The sequence below is a fragment of the Crinia signifera genome, chromosome 1 (assembly GCF_055691185.1).
Source record: "Crinia signifera chromosome 1, ASM5569118v1, whole genome shotgun sequence".
Taxonomy (NCBI): Eukaryota; Metazoa; Chordata; class Amphibia; order Anura; family Myobatrachidae; genus Crinia; species Crinia signifera.
The window spans coordinates 315,933,561-315,946,383 of NC_139217.1; the positions used below are offsets into that span (position 1 = coordinate 315,933,561).

At 46.1% G+C, this 12,823-nt stretch overlaps 1 protein-coding gene across 2 annotated transcripts in view; it reads right to left on the bottom strand.

Annotated features, from left to right (window-relative positions):
- LOC146079904 (fructose-1,6-bisphosphatase isozyme 2) overlaps window positions 1-12,823 on the bottom strand; it is a 49,880-nt gene that overhangs the window by 15,300 nt on the left and 21,757 nt on the right. For both annotated transcript variants that reach the window (XM_083186615.1, XM_083186606.1), the window contains one exon: window positions 2,439-2,558. In XM_083186615.1, the coding sequence (XP_083042741.1) occupies window positions 2,439-2,558 (120 nt within the window). The remainder of the gene's footprint in view (window positions 1-2,438; window positions 2,559-12,823) is intronic.

The following is a 12,823-nucleotide window of genomic DNA, read 5'->3' on the forward strand; positions in this document are numbered from 1 at the left end:
ATTGTGTATTGATGACCTGGATATATTGTAATGAACCCTTTTTAAGTTTATTCTAGATGGCACACCTTGGTGGAACGTACCTCTTATCATAATCAGGGATCGTGGATGCATTGCCAGTACACAGAATAGTCTATTCATTACTATGGGAGATTAGTTGTAATGGTTTCCCGAAAATAAACATTCCACCATTTTATCACTCCTGAGGTCAACCACATCTCTAACAAACAGGAATAAAGATGGTGAATCATCTAATTCCAGTGAATCGCCATAATACCAAAGCAGTACTACATATTAAGAAACATAGTCTGTCTCTAAAATATACTATGCAGCAAAGGATAAGCTGTTATAAACATAGGTTGAACTAGATGGACGCAAGTCTTTATTCAGCCTTACCTACTATGTAACTATATAGTGAGGACCTCCTCTAAACACCCGCACTTATGGATGACAACTTCCTGGAGGTCACCTCCGGTCCTAGAGAACACCGCGACTGACATACCAGTAATACTATTCTCTGGACAGACAATATTCAGATAACTATCACAGCCTAAGGAGCTCATTCTAATTGATTTGCATTCGCACAGGGGACCGATGTTTTTCTTGCGCGCATGCACATAATGGTTTATGCTCATGTGCAGGGTCCATGGGCGAATGGCTTAGGTAACTTGCATAGTTGCCGAGCCTTTCGCACAGAGCGATACAGGCAGGTGGCGTGGGGTGGCAGAGTCAGATGTTGCCCACGGGAATGCATAGCATTTCATGGGCATCCCCATGAAAATGCTGGGAGTGCTGATGTCTCCAACAGCGGACACATGTAAGGGGATGTTGCAAAAAAGTTTGCCAAAAAAAGGAAAAGTCCATAAATAGGAAGTCCATAAATATTCTTTTTGAAAATATATGCAAGGGGATGTGCTTTGCAGCTTACCGAGCAGATCGGAATGAGGGCCTAAGACCGTACATTGAAAAGATCTAGAGAAAACGGCAGCCAGTGTATGAGGAAGGGTTGCCATGCCCCCAAAAAACCGTATGGCCAAATATCATTGTGGACTATAAGTATTTGGATTACTATGGGGTATGATAAATGATGATGTAAGAAAAATTAAACATACATATAAGAATGTGATGTTTTTAAATATTGTATGTATATTTTAGAGCTTGTCAATTAACGCTGTAATTTCCTGTAGATGACCATTGGCTGTTATTTCATTTATATATAGGGCTCTTCACACTCTAGACCAGGTCTTGCTAAAGGTTACTAACAGAAACGTGTTGACAGGAGGACAAGATTGTGAACAGCCATTTTTTCTTTTTGTTTTCATCCTAAGGAAATCCTTTTTTGACCTACTACCTATGGATGTTTGCTTGGACTGAATTGTTTTTAACTAGTTGATTTTTTTTTATAGTGTATTTATGGTTATCTGTTAAACTGTATGTTTACTTTTCTGGACTTAAGGTTCCCACACACTAGAATGATTTTTTTGCAGATTGGCCGATATCGGTCCGATGCGCGCTCCCGTGGATCTATTGCTAAATCTTCTGATCTTACATGCTGCACGAAAGATCAGAAGATTTTCATACCCCCACTAAACACGTCTGCATGGAGTTGATTTTATATAGTGTGGCGAGCCACTGGGCCCGAAGCGTGGCGAGCGGACACGGATTACCTTGCAAAAAACCTGAGGCGCTGCACTCGCCACGCTTCGGGCTCGGTGGCTCCCTGCGCTCGCCACATTATATAAAATCAACTCTACGCCCACGTGGATATTGGGGGTATGAAAAGGTCGGGAGAACGCGCAACGCATCCCCTCGTGGGGCTCGCTGCGCTCACCACGCTTCGGGCTGCCGTAGATAGTGGGGGTTTCAAAAGGCGTTACAGAACCCCTAACCCTGTAGGCAAGGTTGCTGTACCCTGCCGTAATAGCCACTCAGACGCAGGAGCGTGTCATTGCTGGAGCGTCTGAGACGCTCCTGTGTGTCAAACATATGGAGTGCCTTTCCTCCGGTGCCAGCATGATCCACTCTCCGCCAAAGAGAGGGGATCATGCTGGCACCGGCGGTGTGAGAGAGGCGCTGAGTAGGCTTGCCAGGGATGCCGGGGACAGAGATGCAGTTCCTGGCAACAGTACAGTAATTACTTAGGCTGCTGCCGTGAAACTACACAAGTAAGGCAGCCATTGGGCTACACTGATAACGTAGCTTAGGCTGCCGCCGTGAAACTACACAAGTAAGGCAGCCGTTGGGCTACGCTAATAGAGTACCATCAAATGTAGCGTAAGCTGCTGCCATAAAACTAAACAAGTTCAGACAATTCATAAAATAATTAATATTGTATGTATTAAACATGGGTAACACTAGGCGCTGATCAGTTGTGTTATCTTTAAGGATAGAAAACAAATCATATATTTAGAACATTTAGTTTTAGCGCAAAACTCTGTTACCTTTCCTTTTGGGCTTTTTTCGTTTGCTGGATACATGAAAATACCACCATATATGAGAGTCCTGTGCACATCTGCAACCATAGAGCCAACGTATCTGGAGCTGTATGGGGAACTGCCATCCTGGGGAAGAAAGATGAATGATTTATGCAGTTTGAAATCATTATTCAGAATGACAAGTGTCTATGGAACCAAATAACACTGGAGGCAATAATCAGTGGGGTAATGAGAGGACCATGAACCAGAGCAAGCTTGAACCTATACTATTCCCCTTAATCAGACCAGGCATCTGAGTACAGATAAAGTACCAGTGACGTGCGGTGAGGTCATTGCCTGGGGAGGCACTGACCTCCCCGCACGGGACCACAGGCACGGGACCCCCCCCCCGCTCCCGCCCCCGCTCGCCCGCATACCATGCTATATGGTATATGCAGCGGCCGGGCACAGGCAGCAGGGCGTACATGCGCCCCCCTCCCCCAGCGGACTCACCTCTCCTCGGCGTAGACAGCGGCTATCTCCCAGCGGCGCCGGACTCCACGCTGTCGCGCTGCTGCATCCTATCCAGGTGGGCCCTGCATGTGTGTGATTGGACAGCGGATCAATCACTGGATCCGCTGACCCAATCACATCTGGGGGCGTGCATTCATACTGGTGCCCCTATCATTGCGGCACCAGTATGAGTGCCGCTTCCCCATTCATTTTCAATGGGCTTTTACAGCCCATTGCTGCACCCTGCCCTCCCCTACCCGCCCCCCGCTGCCCGGTGTTTTAATGTTAACAGCGGGAGGCACCTGCAGCAGTGTAAGATGGTAGGAGGCAGGGGGAGAGGTAGAAATGATGAAAATAATAAAAGAAGATATATAAATATCTTCTTTTTATTATTCACATCATTATGACAGGGGAGGCACTGCCTCCCCTGCCTGCACGTCCCTGTAAAGTACAGATGCTGCAGTGCCAGATCTAGAGGGGCAGCAGTGCCAGAGCTAGAGGTGCAGCAGTGCCAGAGCTAGAGGTGCAATAGTGCCAAAGCTAGGGGTGCAGCAGTGCCAGAGCTAGAGGTTCCAGAGGTACAGCACTTTCAGACTTAGAGGTGCACAATGCTAGAGCTAGGGGTGCAGCAGTGCCAGAAGTAGAAGTGCAGCAGTTCCACATCTAAGTGTATAGCAGTGCCTGAGCTAGAGGTGCAGCAGTGCCAGAGGTAGGGGTTCAGCAGTGCCAGAGCTAGGTGTGCGGCAGTGCCAGAGGTGCAGCAGTGCCAGGACTAGGGGTGCAGCAGTGCCAGAGCTAGAGGTGCAGCAGTGCCAGAGCTAGAGGCTCTAGATGTGCAGCAGTTCCAGAACTAGAGGTGCACAATGACAGAGGTACGGGTGTAGCAGTACCAGAACTAGAAGTGCAGCAGTATTAGAACTAAAGGTACTCTATGGTAAAAGTAACAACTGTGTGACTGCCCCATCATAGAAAAAGCCTAATCTCCAGTACTTGGTAATGGGTGACAGGTCCATGGAATGACATTATATTTTGCTGAAGAAAATACAATGCAAGAAAATGTCATTTGTGGATTGTTTTGGCCAGCATACAACAACATATATTTAACATGCTCTTATAGGTCACAGTCATGTCCTCTTAATATTGACAGTGGCCAACTTTGTTGAATTAGGATGGAATTATATTTACATTTAGACTAGTTATATATGCGCTTTGCCTTGCCCATTGTGTTGCACTAATGAATTTTTGTGTTCACAGTTACCAACCGTTCCTAATTCCGAGGACAATCACATCCCTTCAAAGTTAAAAGATAATATTTTAATGCAGAAGAAACATATAATGAAAAAACAAGTGTCATTAGGGTAGAACAGTGGAGACAATTAAAAAATTGTGATCTTCTGTTGTTTATGCGAGTGTATCACAGTAATGCCGCCCATACACGTCCCGATGCGGGCATGCGTTCTCTTCTTAACTAGCATCCATCACATTGCATTGCATGCCTTGTGCATGCGTTGTGCATGCAATGTGATGAAAACTAAGTACAAAAAGTATGTGCAGCACATACTTTTTGTACTGTGCGATGAGGTGCCGCGGGAGCGCGCACCTCAAAGCACACATCGCACCCCCGCATCGGGACGTGTATGGCCACCTTAAGTGCTTTTTGCTTTGACTCTAAATACTTTTTTGCTTGAAACATAACATTGTTTTAAAAGCTGTCCTTTAAACTCTTCTTAATGTGTTTTAAAAAAATGTAGCATTGAGAGTACATATGTTCTACTTTTATAGTTTTTGTACCTTTTAATCAATTTGCTGATATTATTATGTTTATTTTAATGGTGCCACAAGGGTTCCACAGGGCCTAACAATACATAAATGAGCAAAAAAGAAAGAAATAACAAATTACAGACAATTTAGGACAATTACGTGGTAAATAAGGGTAGTTGCATCAGGGGACAGGACACATATGCTGCTTTCCCACTGCCTACACGGGTAATGACACGGGTCTTTAAACGGGTAAGAGCCAGTGGCGTAACTATAAATTTTGCTCCCCCCTGCCAAAAAGTTTGTGGCGCCCCCCCCCCCATGGCATTTTGGTAAGACCAAAAAATTATATATATATATATATATATATATATATATATATACATACATATTCGGAAGAAGCTGTGGCATTCTGAAGTTTGGTATATGGCAAAAAGTATATTTAATGCACAAACTACAAATGTCTCAAAAGGACCAACGTTTCGGGGCCACACACATAACTTTGTCACCTTGAGGGGCAAGTGTGGCCCCAAAACATTGGTCCTTTGAGACATTTTTTTTTTCCATTAAACATAATTTTTGCAGTATATCAGACTTCAGAGTGCCACTGCTTCTTCCCAACATAGTACCTCACCATTGCGGGGGGCACCAAAGCGGCTGAACACTGTGTGGAGTGCCAGGCCATCACACAGTCTATATGTGTGTGTGTGTGTGTGTAATATATATATATAGATATATATATATATCTATATATATATATATACACACACATATATTTATAGATTTAAAAAAAAATTCTAATAATCTGAAAATTCAGATAAAATTCTGATAATCACTACTTCCCCATCTAGATGTCCCTATACATCAGTACACTGCCCGTGCTGCCAGCCTAAGTACAGGCGAGTCGGCTTCGGCGCGGGCGTGGGCATCAGTAAAAAAAAAAAGAAATCCCTACTTGGGTGACGGGTGGGCGGTCGCATGGGAGGAAGGTCGGCAGCTGTCACCAGTGATCGGTGATCAGTGTGTCCAGCACCGCAGTGGGCGGGCGGGCGTCGGTGATCCGTGTGTCCAGCACCGGAGCGGCGGACAGCAGTAGAGCAGCGGCAATTGCAACTTTAAAAAAAAAGTTTCAAATGACTCTCCGGCTCTTGATTGGCTGAGATAGAGCACTCTCAGCCAATCAGAGGCCGCGGAAGGAGGCCGCTGATTGGCTGAGAGTGCTCTATCTAAGCCAATCAATAGCCGTGCAGTCATTTCACACTTTATTTTAAAGTTGTAATTGCCGCTGCTCTACTGCTGTCCGCCGCTCCGGTGCTGGACACACTGATCACCGATCACTGGTGACAGCTGCCGACCTTCCTCCCATGCGACCGCCCACCCGTCACCCAAGTAGGGATTTCTTTTTTTTTTACTGATGCCCACGCCCGCGCCGAAGCCGACTCGCCTGTACTTAGGCTGGCAGCACGGGCAGCAGCAGCCAGGCTCTACACAGTGTGGCTGACTGCAGGATTGCAGACTCAGTCAGTGTGTGTGCCGGGCCCGGGCGGGTGCCGGCGCCCACGCAGCCCCTGCTCCCCCAAGCGGTAGCGGGGGCTGCCTTACAGTATCTACGCCCCTGGTAAGAGCCATAAAGACCCTTTCCCACTGCAGCTTTAAAACGGTAAATTACCGTTTAAAAGCTGTTTTTGTCATATTCACACTTACCCGTTTAAAAACCCATTAAAGCAGTGTAAAGATGGGGGGGGGGGGATTTAAAAAAATGGCGTGGGGTCCCCCCCACTGCCGTAACCAGCACCAGGCTGAAAGAGCCGGGGCTGGTAATAAAAAATCAGGAAACCCGGCAAATAGGGGTTCCTTGATTTTTTAAAACCAGCTCCAGGCCCGGGGCTGGTTCCCAAAATACGGGGGACAAAATGAGTAGGGGTCCCCTGTATTTTAAGAACCAGCCCCAGGCCAAACCAGCCAGCAGGGTAATGCCACAGCCGGGGGGAGACTTTTTATACAAGTCCCCCCGGCCAAAGCATTCAGCCCTCTGACCGGTCAGCCTGGCCAGGGGCCCTGGGGGAGTGGGGACCCCCCCAATGAAGGGGTCCCCCCCCTCCAGGACTTACCTGACCAGGCTGAAGCCTGGTGCTGTCCCCGATCCCCCTGTGCGGTGGGCATCGGGCTGATGGAATGGTGTAAAAAAAATAGAATAAAAACTATTGTCTTTTACTGTGGAACTATGAGTCCCAGCAAGCCTCCCCCGCAAGCTGGGACTTGGAGAACCACAAGTCCCAGCCTGCGGGGCATTAAAGGGCCCGCTGGAACTTGTAGTTCCACAGTAAAAGAAATAATACAATAAACACACTGACACACGTGAAAAATAAAAGTTTAATACATACACAGCCCACACATACTGATACTTACCTATCTTGAGCCCGTAGGTAGCCCTGGTCCTGATGTCCTGGTCTGTGTCGGCGTCTGTATCCATGTCAGCATCCCTGTCGAAAACTCTGCTTTTTACCCGTTTAAAAAAAAACTGTATTTTTAACCAGGTAAACCAACCTGGAGCTTTCCCACTGCAGCTCTACCCATTTAAAAAGGCAAAAAAAATGGCAAATTACCGTTTAAGAGCTGCAGTGGGAAAGGGGCATAAAGCTGGTTTCACATTGCAAGAACCTGCTTTCAACTCGTTTTTGTAAACGTTTTTTAAATGGGTCAAAAGCCAGTTAAACCCCTTTCATATTGCATGTTGTAAAGGTATATTGCAGTTTCAATACCATTTTTGTACCTTCAGATTCAACCCGTTTCACCCACAGAAAGCCATACAATGTCATTTTAAATGTTTTTTTCCTGCTTGTGGATGGGGATCATGTGTGGTTTTCATTTGTAGCAAATACCATTTCTGAGCTGTTCAGACTGCAGGGAAAATGGCTCTGAAATGTGTAGGATCCTGCTTTTAACACATTTCAAAATACCGGTATTTTGTAACCGGTAAATTGATTGTGGAGCTTTCATATTGCAGCTGGTACCGTTTTAAAGCAGTTAAAAATCTGCAATTTGCCGTGTTAAAACTGCAATGTGAAAGGGGTATTTAGCAACTATTAGGGTGGAAGATATATATATTCTAAGAAAAGCACATGAAGAGAGAGGGCCCTGCATGTGAGAGCTGCATTTGTTTTTTAAAAACTAAAATAAAAAGTGTTTCATGACAGGTGCTGTTCAACAGCTGCAGAACTTGGGTCTTGTTTGGGACCTGAGAGGCCAATGGCTCACGTGAGGGGTCAGCAGTAAGAGGAGAGAGGGATTAATTGGTGGAAAGGCCGAAACATATGCCACACAGCTGCGTGCGCATACATTTGCACACATACATGGCCAATAAAGTAAGTCTTCATCAACACTAAAATAAATAAACATTTATTGTAATTAGATATTTATTATTAGATATTTTATATAGTCCACAACCTGCCATTATTTTAATGTCATTTATTTTGGAGGCAGAAATTGTATTTTGGTTGTCTGCTTTCCATTTCTAGCATCCCCAGGGCGGCATACCCTATATATTTATTAACCTTTTTTTTTTTTTTATATAGCGCACACATCTTCCACCACGCTTTGCAGAGAATATTTGAACATTCACATCAGTCCCTGCCCCAGTGGAGCTTACAATCTATATTCCCTACCACATGTACATGCACACACAGACATTCTAGGGTTAATTACCTTCCAGTATATTTTTGGATTGTGGGAGGAAACCGGAGTACCCAGAGTAAACTCGCGTAAGCACGGGGAGAATATACAAACTCCGCACAGTTAGGGCCATGGTGGGGATCGAACCCATGACCTCAGTGCTGTGAGGCAGTAATGCTAACCATTACACCATCCATGCTGGCCATATAGAAATAAAGGCTCCTGGTGTCATTCTTTATTATATTTTTGTTCTTGTATTATCTTTTGGCTTCAGTTCAGTATAACAACTAACCTTCAATGAATGCGAATGAAAAGTATACAGAGCAGCAGTGATAGCAAAGTTGCCTACTTGGGAAATGTCAGCCCTCCACAGCGGGATGCAGTTAAGATCCCGGCGTTCAGAATCCCGACGCCGGAATCCCGACCGCCGAAATGCCGACACTTTCTCCCTCCTGGGGTGTCCACGACACCCCTGGAGGGAGAATAAAATAGCGTGCCGAGCGTAGCGAGGCACCGGGCCCGCTGCGTGGCGAGCGCAGCGAGCCCGCAAGGGGGGGCGATCCACGTCCCCCCCTTGTCGGCATTTCGGCTGTCGGGATTCCGGCGTCGGGATTCTGAACGCCGGGATCCCGACCGCCGGGATTCAATACTGAATCCCTCCACAGCACAGGAAACAGCAGTGATAGCAAAGTTTCCCATTTGGGACCGGTGAGCCCTCTGAAGCACAGAGGAGCAGCAGCAATAATGATGTTGCTCATTTGACACAGACCAGTCTCTGAAGCACAGAGAAGCAGCAGTGACAGAAGCAAGGGAGTGATTCAGACTTGATCGCTATTGTGCAAAGTTGCAGCTGACTGCGAGTAGATAGCCACCAGCCAGACAGAAAGAAACCGCCCCATGTAAATTTGTGAGAGAATTGTGAAACTATTGAAGATCGCGGTACTTCTTTACTTTCACAGCGCCAGCATGGCGCCGCGCTACTTCCGGGTTACGCTCGCCACAAACTAAGTAAAATAAATGAAGTTAACGCCATGCCAACATGGATAGTTCATACCTCCACTATCCATGTTGGCATGGAGTTGATTTTAATTAGCGTGGCGAGCGTAGCGAGCCACCGAGCCCGCAGCGTGGGCGAGCGAAGCGAGCCCCGCAAGGGGACTCTGACGCCATGCTGGCGCAGTGAAAGTAAAGAAGTAACAAGATCGCTATCCACTCGCAAATCCATACGCAATTCCCAAACCATCACATTTTCTGTCCCTACTTGGGCTTGCGCATTCATTTGATAATAATTCAAGTTGATCAGTGATCAACTCTAAATCAGGCCCCAAGTATAGTTTTGAATCCATATGACTAATACCCCTTTCACACCAGCCAAAATTCCAGGGTTGGCCCTGGAAACAACTCTGGTCCAGTGCTGGTGTTAAAGGGTCCCGGGCCAAAACCCTGGGACCTATGCCCTGGGATTTCAACCCTACTAACTACAAGGGTTGCTCCCGGGTCCTTCCCGGGGTACTGGGCGGTGTGAAAGGTGCAGTGACATGTCCCTCCTTCCCTCCCGTGTTGCCTCTGCTGATTGGCTATGCAGGGCAACTTCCTGTTGTTGTGGATTTTCAGAGATGCTCACAGGCATCAGACAGCTGCAGGAAGACACTGTGCAAGCTATGTGGCACAACAGACCCCAACAGTGATATTTAACCCCTGCAAGCCTGAAAGACAAGAATGTCTCGGACTAATGATGAGGTGAGGGAGCTTCTAAACATCAGAGGGACCAGATTACATGCACTGTTAAGGGTGCCCAGATATACTTTAACATTGCAAAGATCCTGACATCTCCCTCTCCCCTCCCTCTCTCTCATGACCTCATCTTAAAGGTCATTTCTAATGACATACGGTACTGTTTCCTAGCACGGCGCCTATCGTATCGTATACCATTACACTAAATAAGGTATGCTATGCGATATTGCACAATAAAATATCGCATTGCATCGTATGACTTACAATGGCATATGATGCGATCGTATACGATTTTTGATTGTACAAGCACCCTGATGGGTCCTTACAATGTTAAATGGTCCCCCATAGTCAACGCCACCCCCAGGATCAACGCCAACCCAACGCGCGGTGAGCGCTGCGAGCCCCGAGGGGCGGCGGTACACGTCCTCCGACCTATTCATACCCCCACTATCCATGTCGGCGTGGAGTTGATTTTAGATAGAGCCCGAAGCATGCCGATCGGAATCGGAATACAAGCCCAAAGCGTGGCGAATGAACGCGCAATACATGTAAAGTAATCCGTGTCCCCTCGTGGGGCTCGCTGAGCTCCACACGCTTCGGGCTCGGTGGCTCGCTGCGCTCGCCACACTATCTAAATTCAACTCCAAGTCGACGTGGATAGTGGGAGTATGAAAAGGTCGGAGGACGCGTACTGCCGCCACTCGCGGGCTCGCTGCACTTGCCACGCTTCGGGTTGGCGTTGATAGTGGGGGTGGCGTTGCCAATGGGGGTGCATTTAACATTAAAAGCACCCATCAGGGTGCTTGTACAATTAAGAATCGGATTGCATGCATCGCATGCCACTATATTGCATGTGATGCGATTGTATAAGATGTAATACAATCAAAATGGGGGGCGCCGTGCTAGGAAACAAGTACCTGACATACTCATCCCGGGTTCAGTATGAAAGGTGCCGACCCAGGATGTCCCTGCTTCAAAAGCATGTGTAAACAGGGCCCAACTTTATGTCCCCATAATTTGATTCCCGGGTTGGTCCCTGTATTTCTGGTGTTAAAGGGGTATTAGGTACCATCAATTTCAATAGTGGATAACCCTAAACCACACTTTATTTGCCTTTTCATTTATATATGCGCTAAGCCCCTATCTGGCTTTCAAGAGCACAAAATATTCCACTGGCATAGCTTGTATTCAAAATTGCATTGCCAGTGCCAAAGTTGGCAGTCTAGGAACATGGTTATTATAGTCAAGCTTTCATTTTCAGAGTTATAAATAGAAACAGTTATTAATACATTACAATAACTTTCACTTTGGTTAATGGGAAGCAGACCTGGCAAACAGCCTATGGCTGCCTCTATGAGTAAACAAAGATAACTCACTGTAGGGATTCCACCTTAAACCTTTGTACCACTTACACCATAGATGGCATTTATGAATGGCTGTAGTAGACTTAATACAGGTACAGGTGATTGTCAGTTCATCAAAACCTGAAGATGAACATCGTCAACATTGCACTTTGGATCATGTAATATAATTCTTGGTGTAACCCACGGCCTCTACAATGTATGGTTGACCATTAGAGAACGTATAGCAAGCCAACATTCCTCCGTATGCGCAGATCTGGCAACGAAGACCTCTGATTATGCCATGAAATGTGGCCACAATGTCTGGACACACTGTGGGGAGGTGAACAGGAATCTCTCCTACGCAAAAAAAGAGGCCAAGTGGAACTTTGACGGATACTTTGGTCCATCAGAGCCTCAACAAATATAATTCTCTTAATATTTTTCTGAAATTATTTATTTGAAATAATATTTTCAAAGTAATTAACAGATATAATATATATTTTTATATAATTTTTAGTGAAGCGGTAGGTGTTTATCCTTATTTTGTCAAATTTTTTTTTTAATGTGTTGCACATTAATGACTGTTATTATTGGTTTATTTTGTGTTTATCTATTCTAATGTACTATTTGTAAAGTTTGGCTATGTTACAGTATGTCTGTGTTCGATGGGTCAGCTAAATACAGTCATTGTCCTGATTATCATTCTTGGACTCTAGATGGATGCTAATGGTACTTGTGAGTTATCTGGGCGCCCGATTTTTTGATTGTATGCCTTAAGTTAAGGCATACAATCAGATGCGATGCGATATCGCATCGCATCGCATGCGACCATCGGATGCGATGACCCGATTTTTCCATAGGAATCAATGTTAAAATTGACTGAGTCCATTTTAACATGGAATTCAATGGGAAAAAGGGGTCCTTTTCATACCCCTACTATCCAAGTGGGCATGGAGTTGGATATAAACCTTTGGCGAGCGTAGCGAGCCACCGAGCCCGAAGCGTGGCGAGCGATGCGAGCCCCGCGAGGGGACGGTATTCTGTGGCCCCTCGCGGGGCTCGCTACGCTCGCCACGCTTCGGGCTCGGTGGCGCGCTACGCTCGCCACAGGTTTATATCCAACTCCATGCCCACTTGGATAGTAGGGGTATGAAAAGGACCCCTTTTTCCCATTGAATTCCATGTTAAAATGGACTCAGTCAATTTTAACATTGATTCCTATGGAAAAATCGGGTCATCGCATCGCATCGCATCCGATGGTCGCATGCGATGCGATGTGCCCGATCCGACCCGATTTAGAAATCGGGCGCCCAGATAACTCACAAGTACCATGCTAATTATTCAAATTTATTCTTGACGTTTTTTGCACTTTGAGCGATGTTCTAGGTGGAA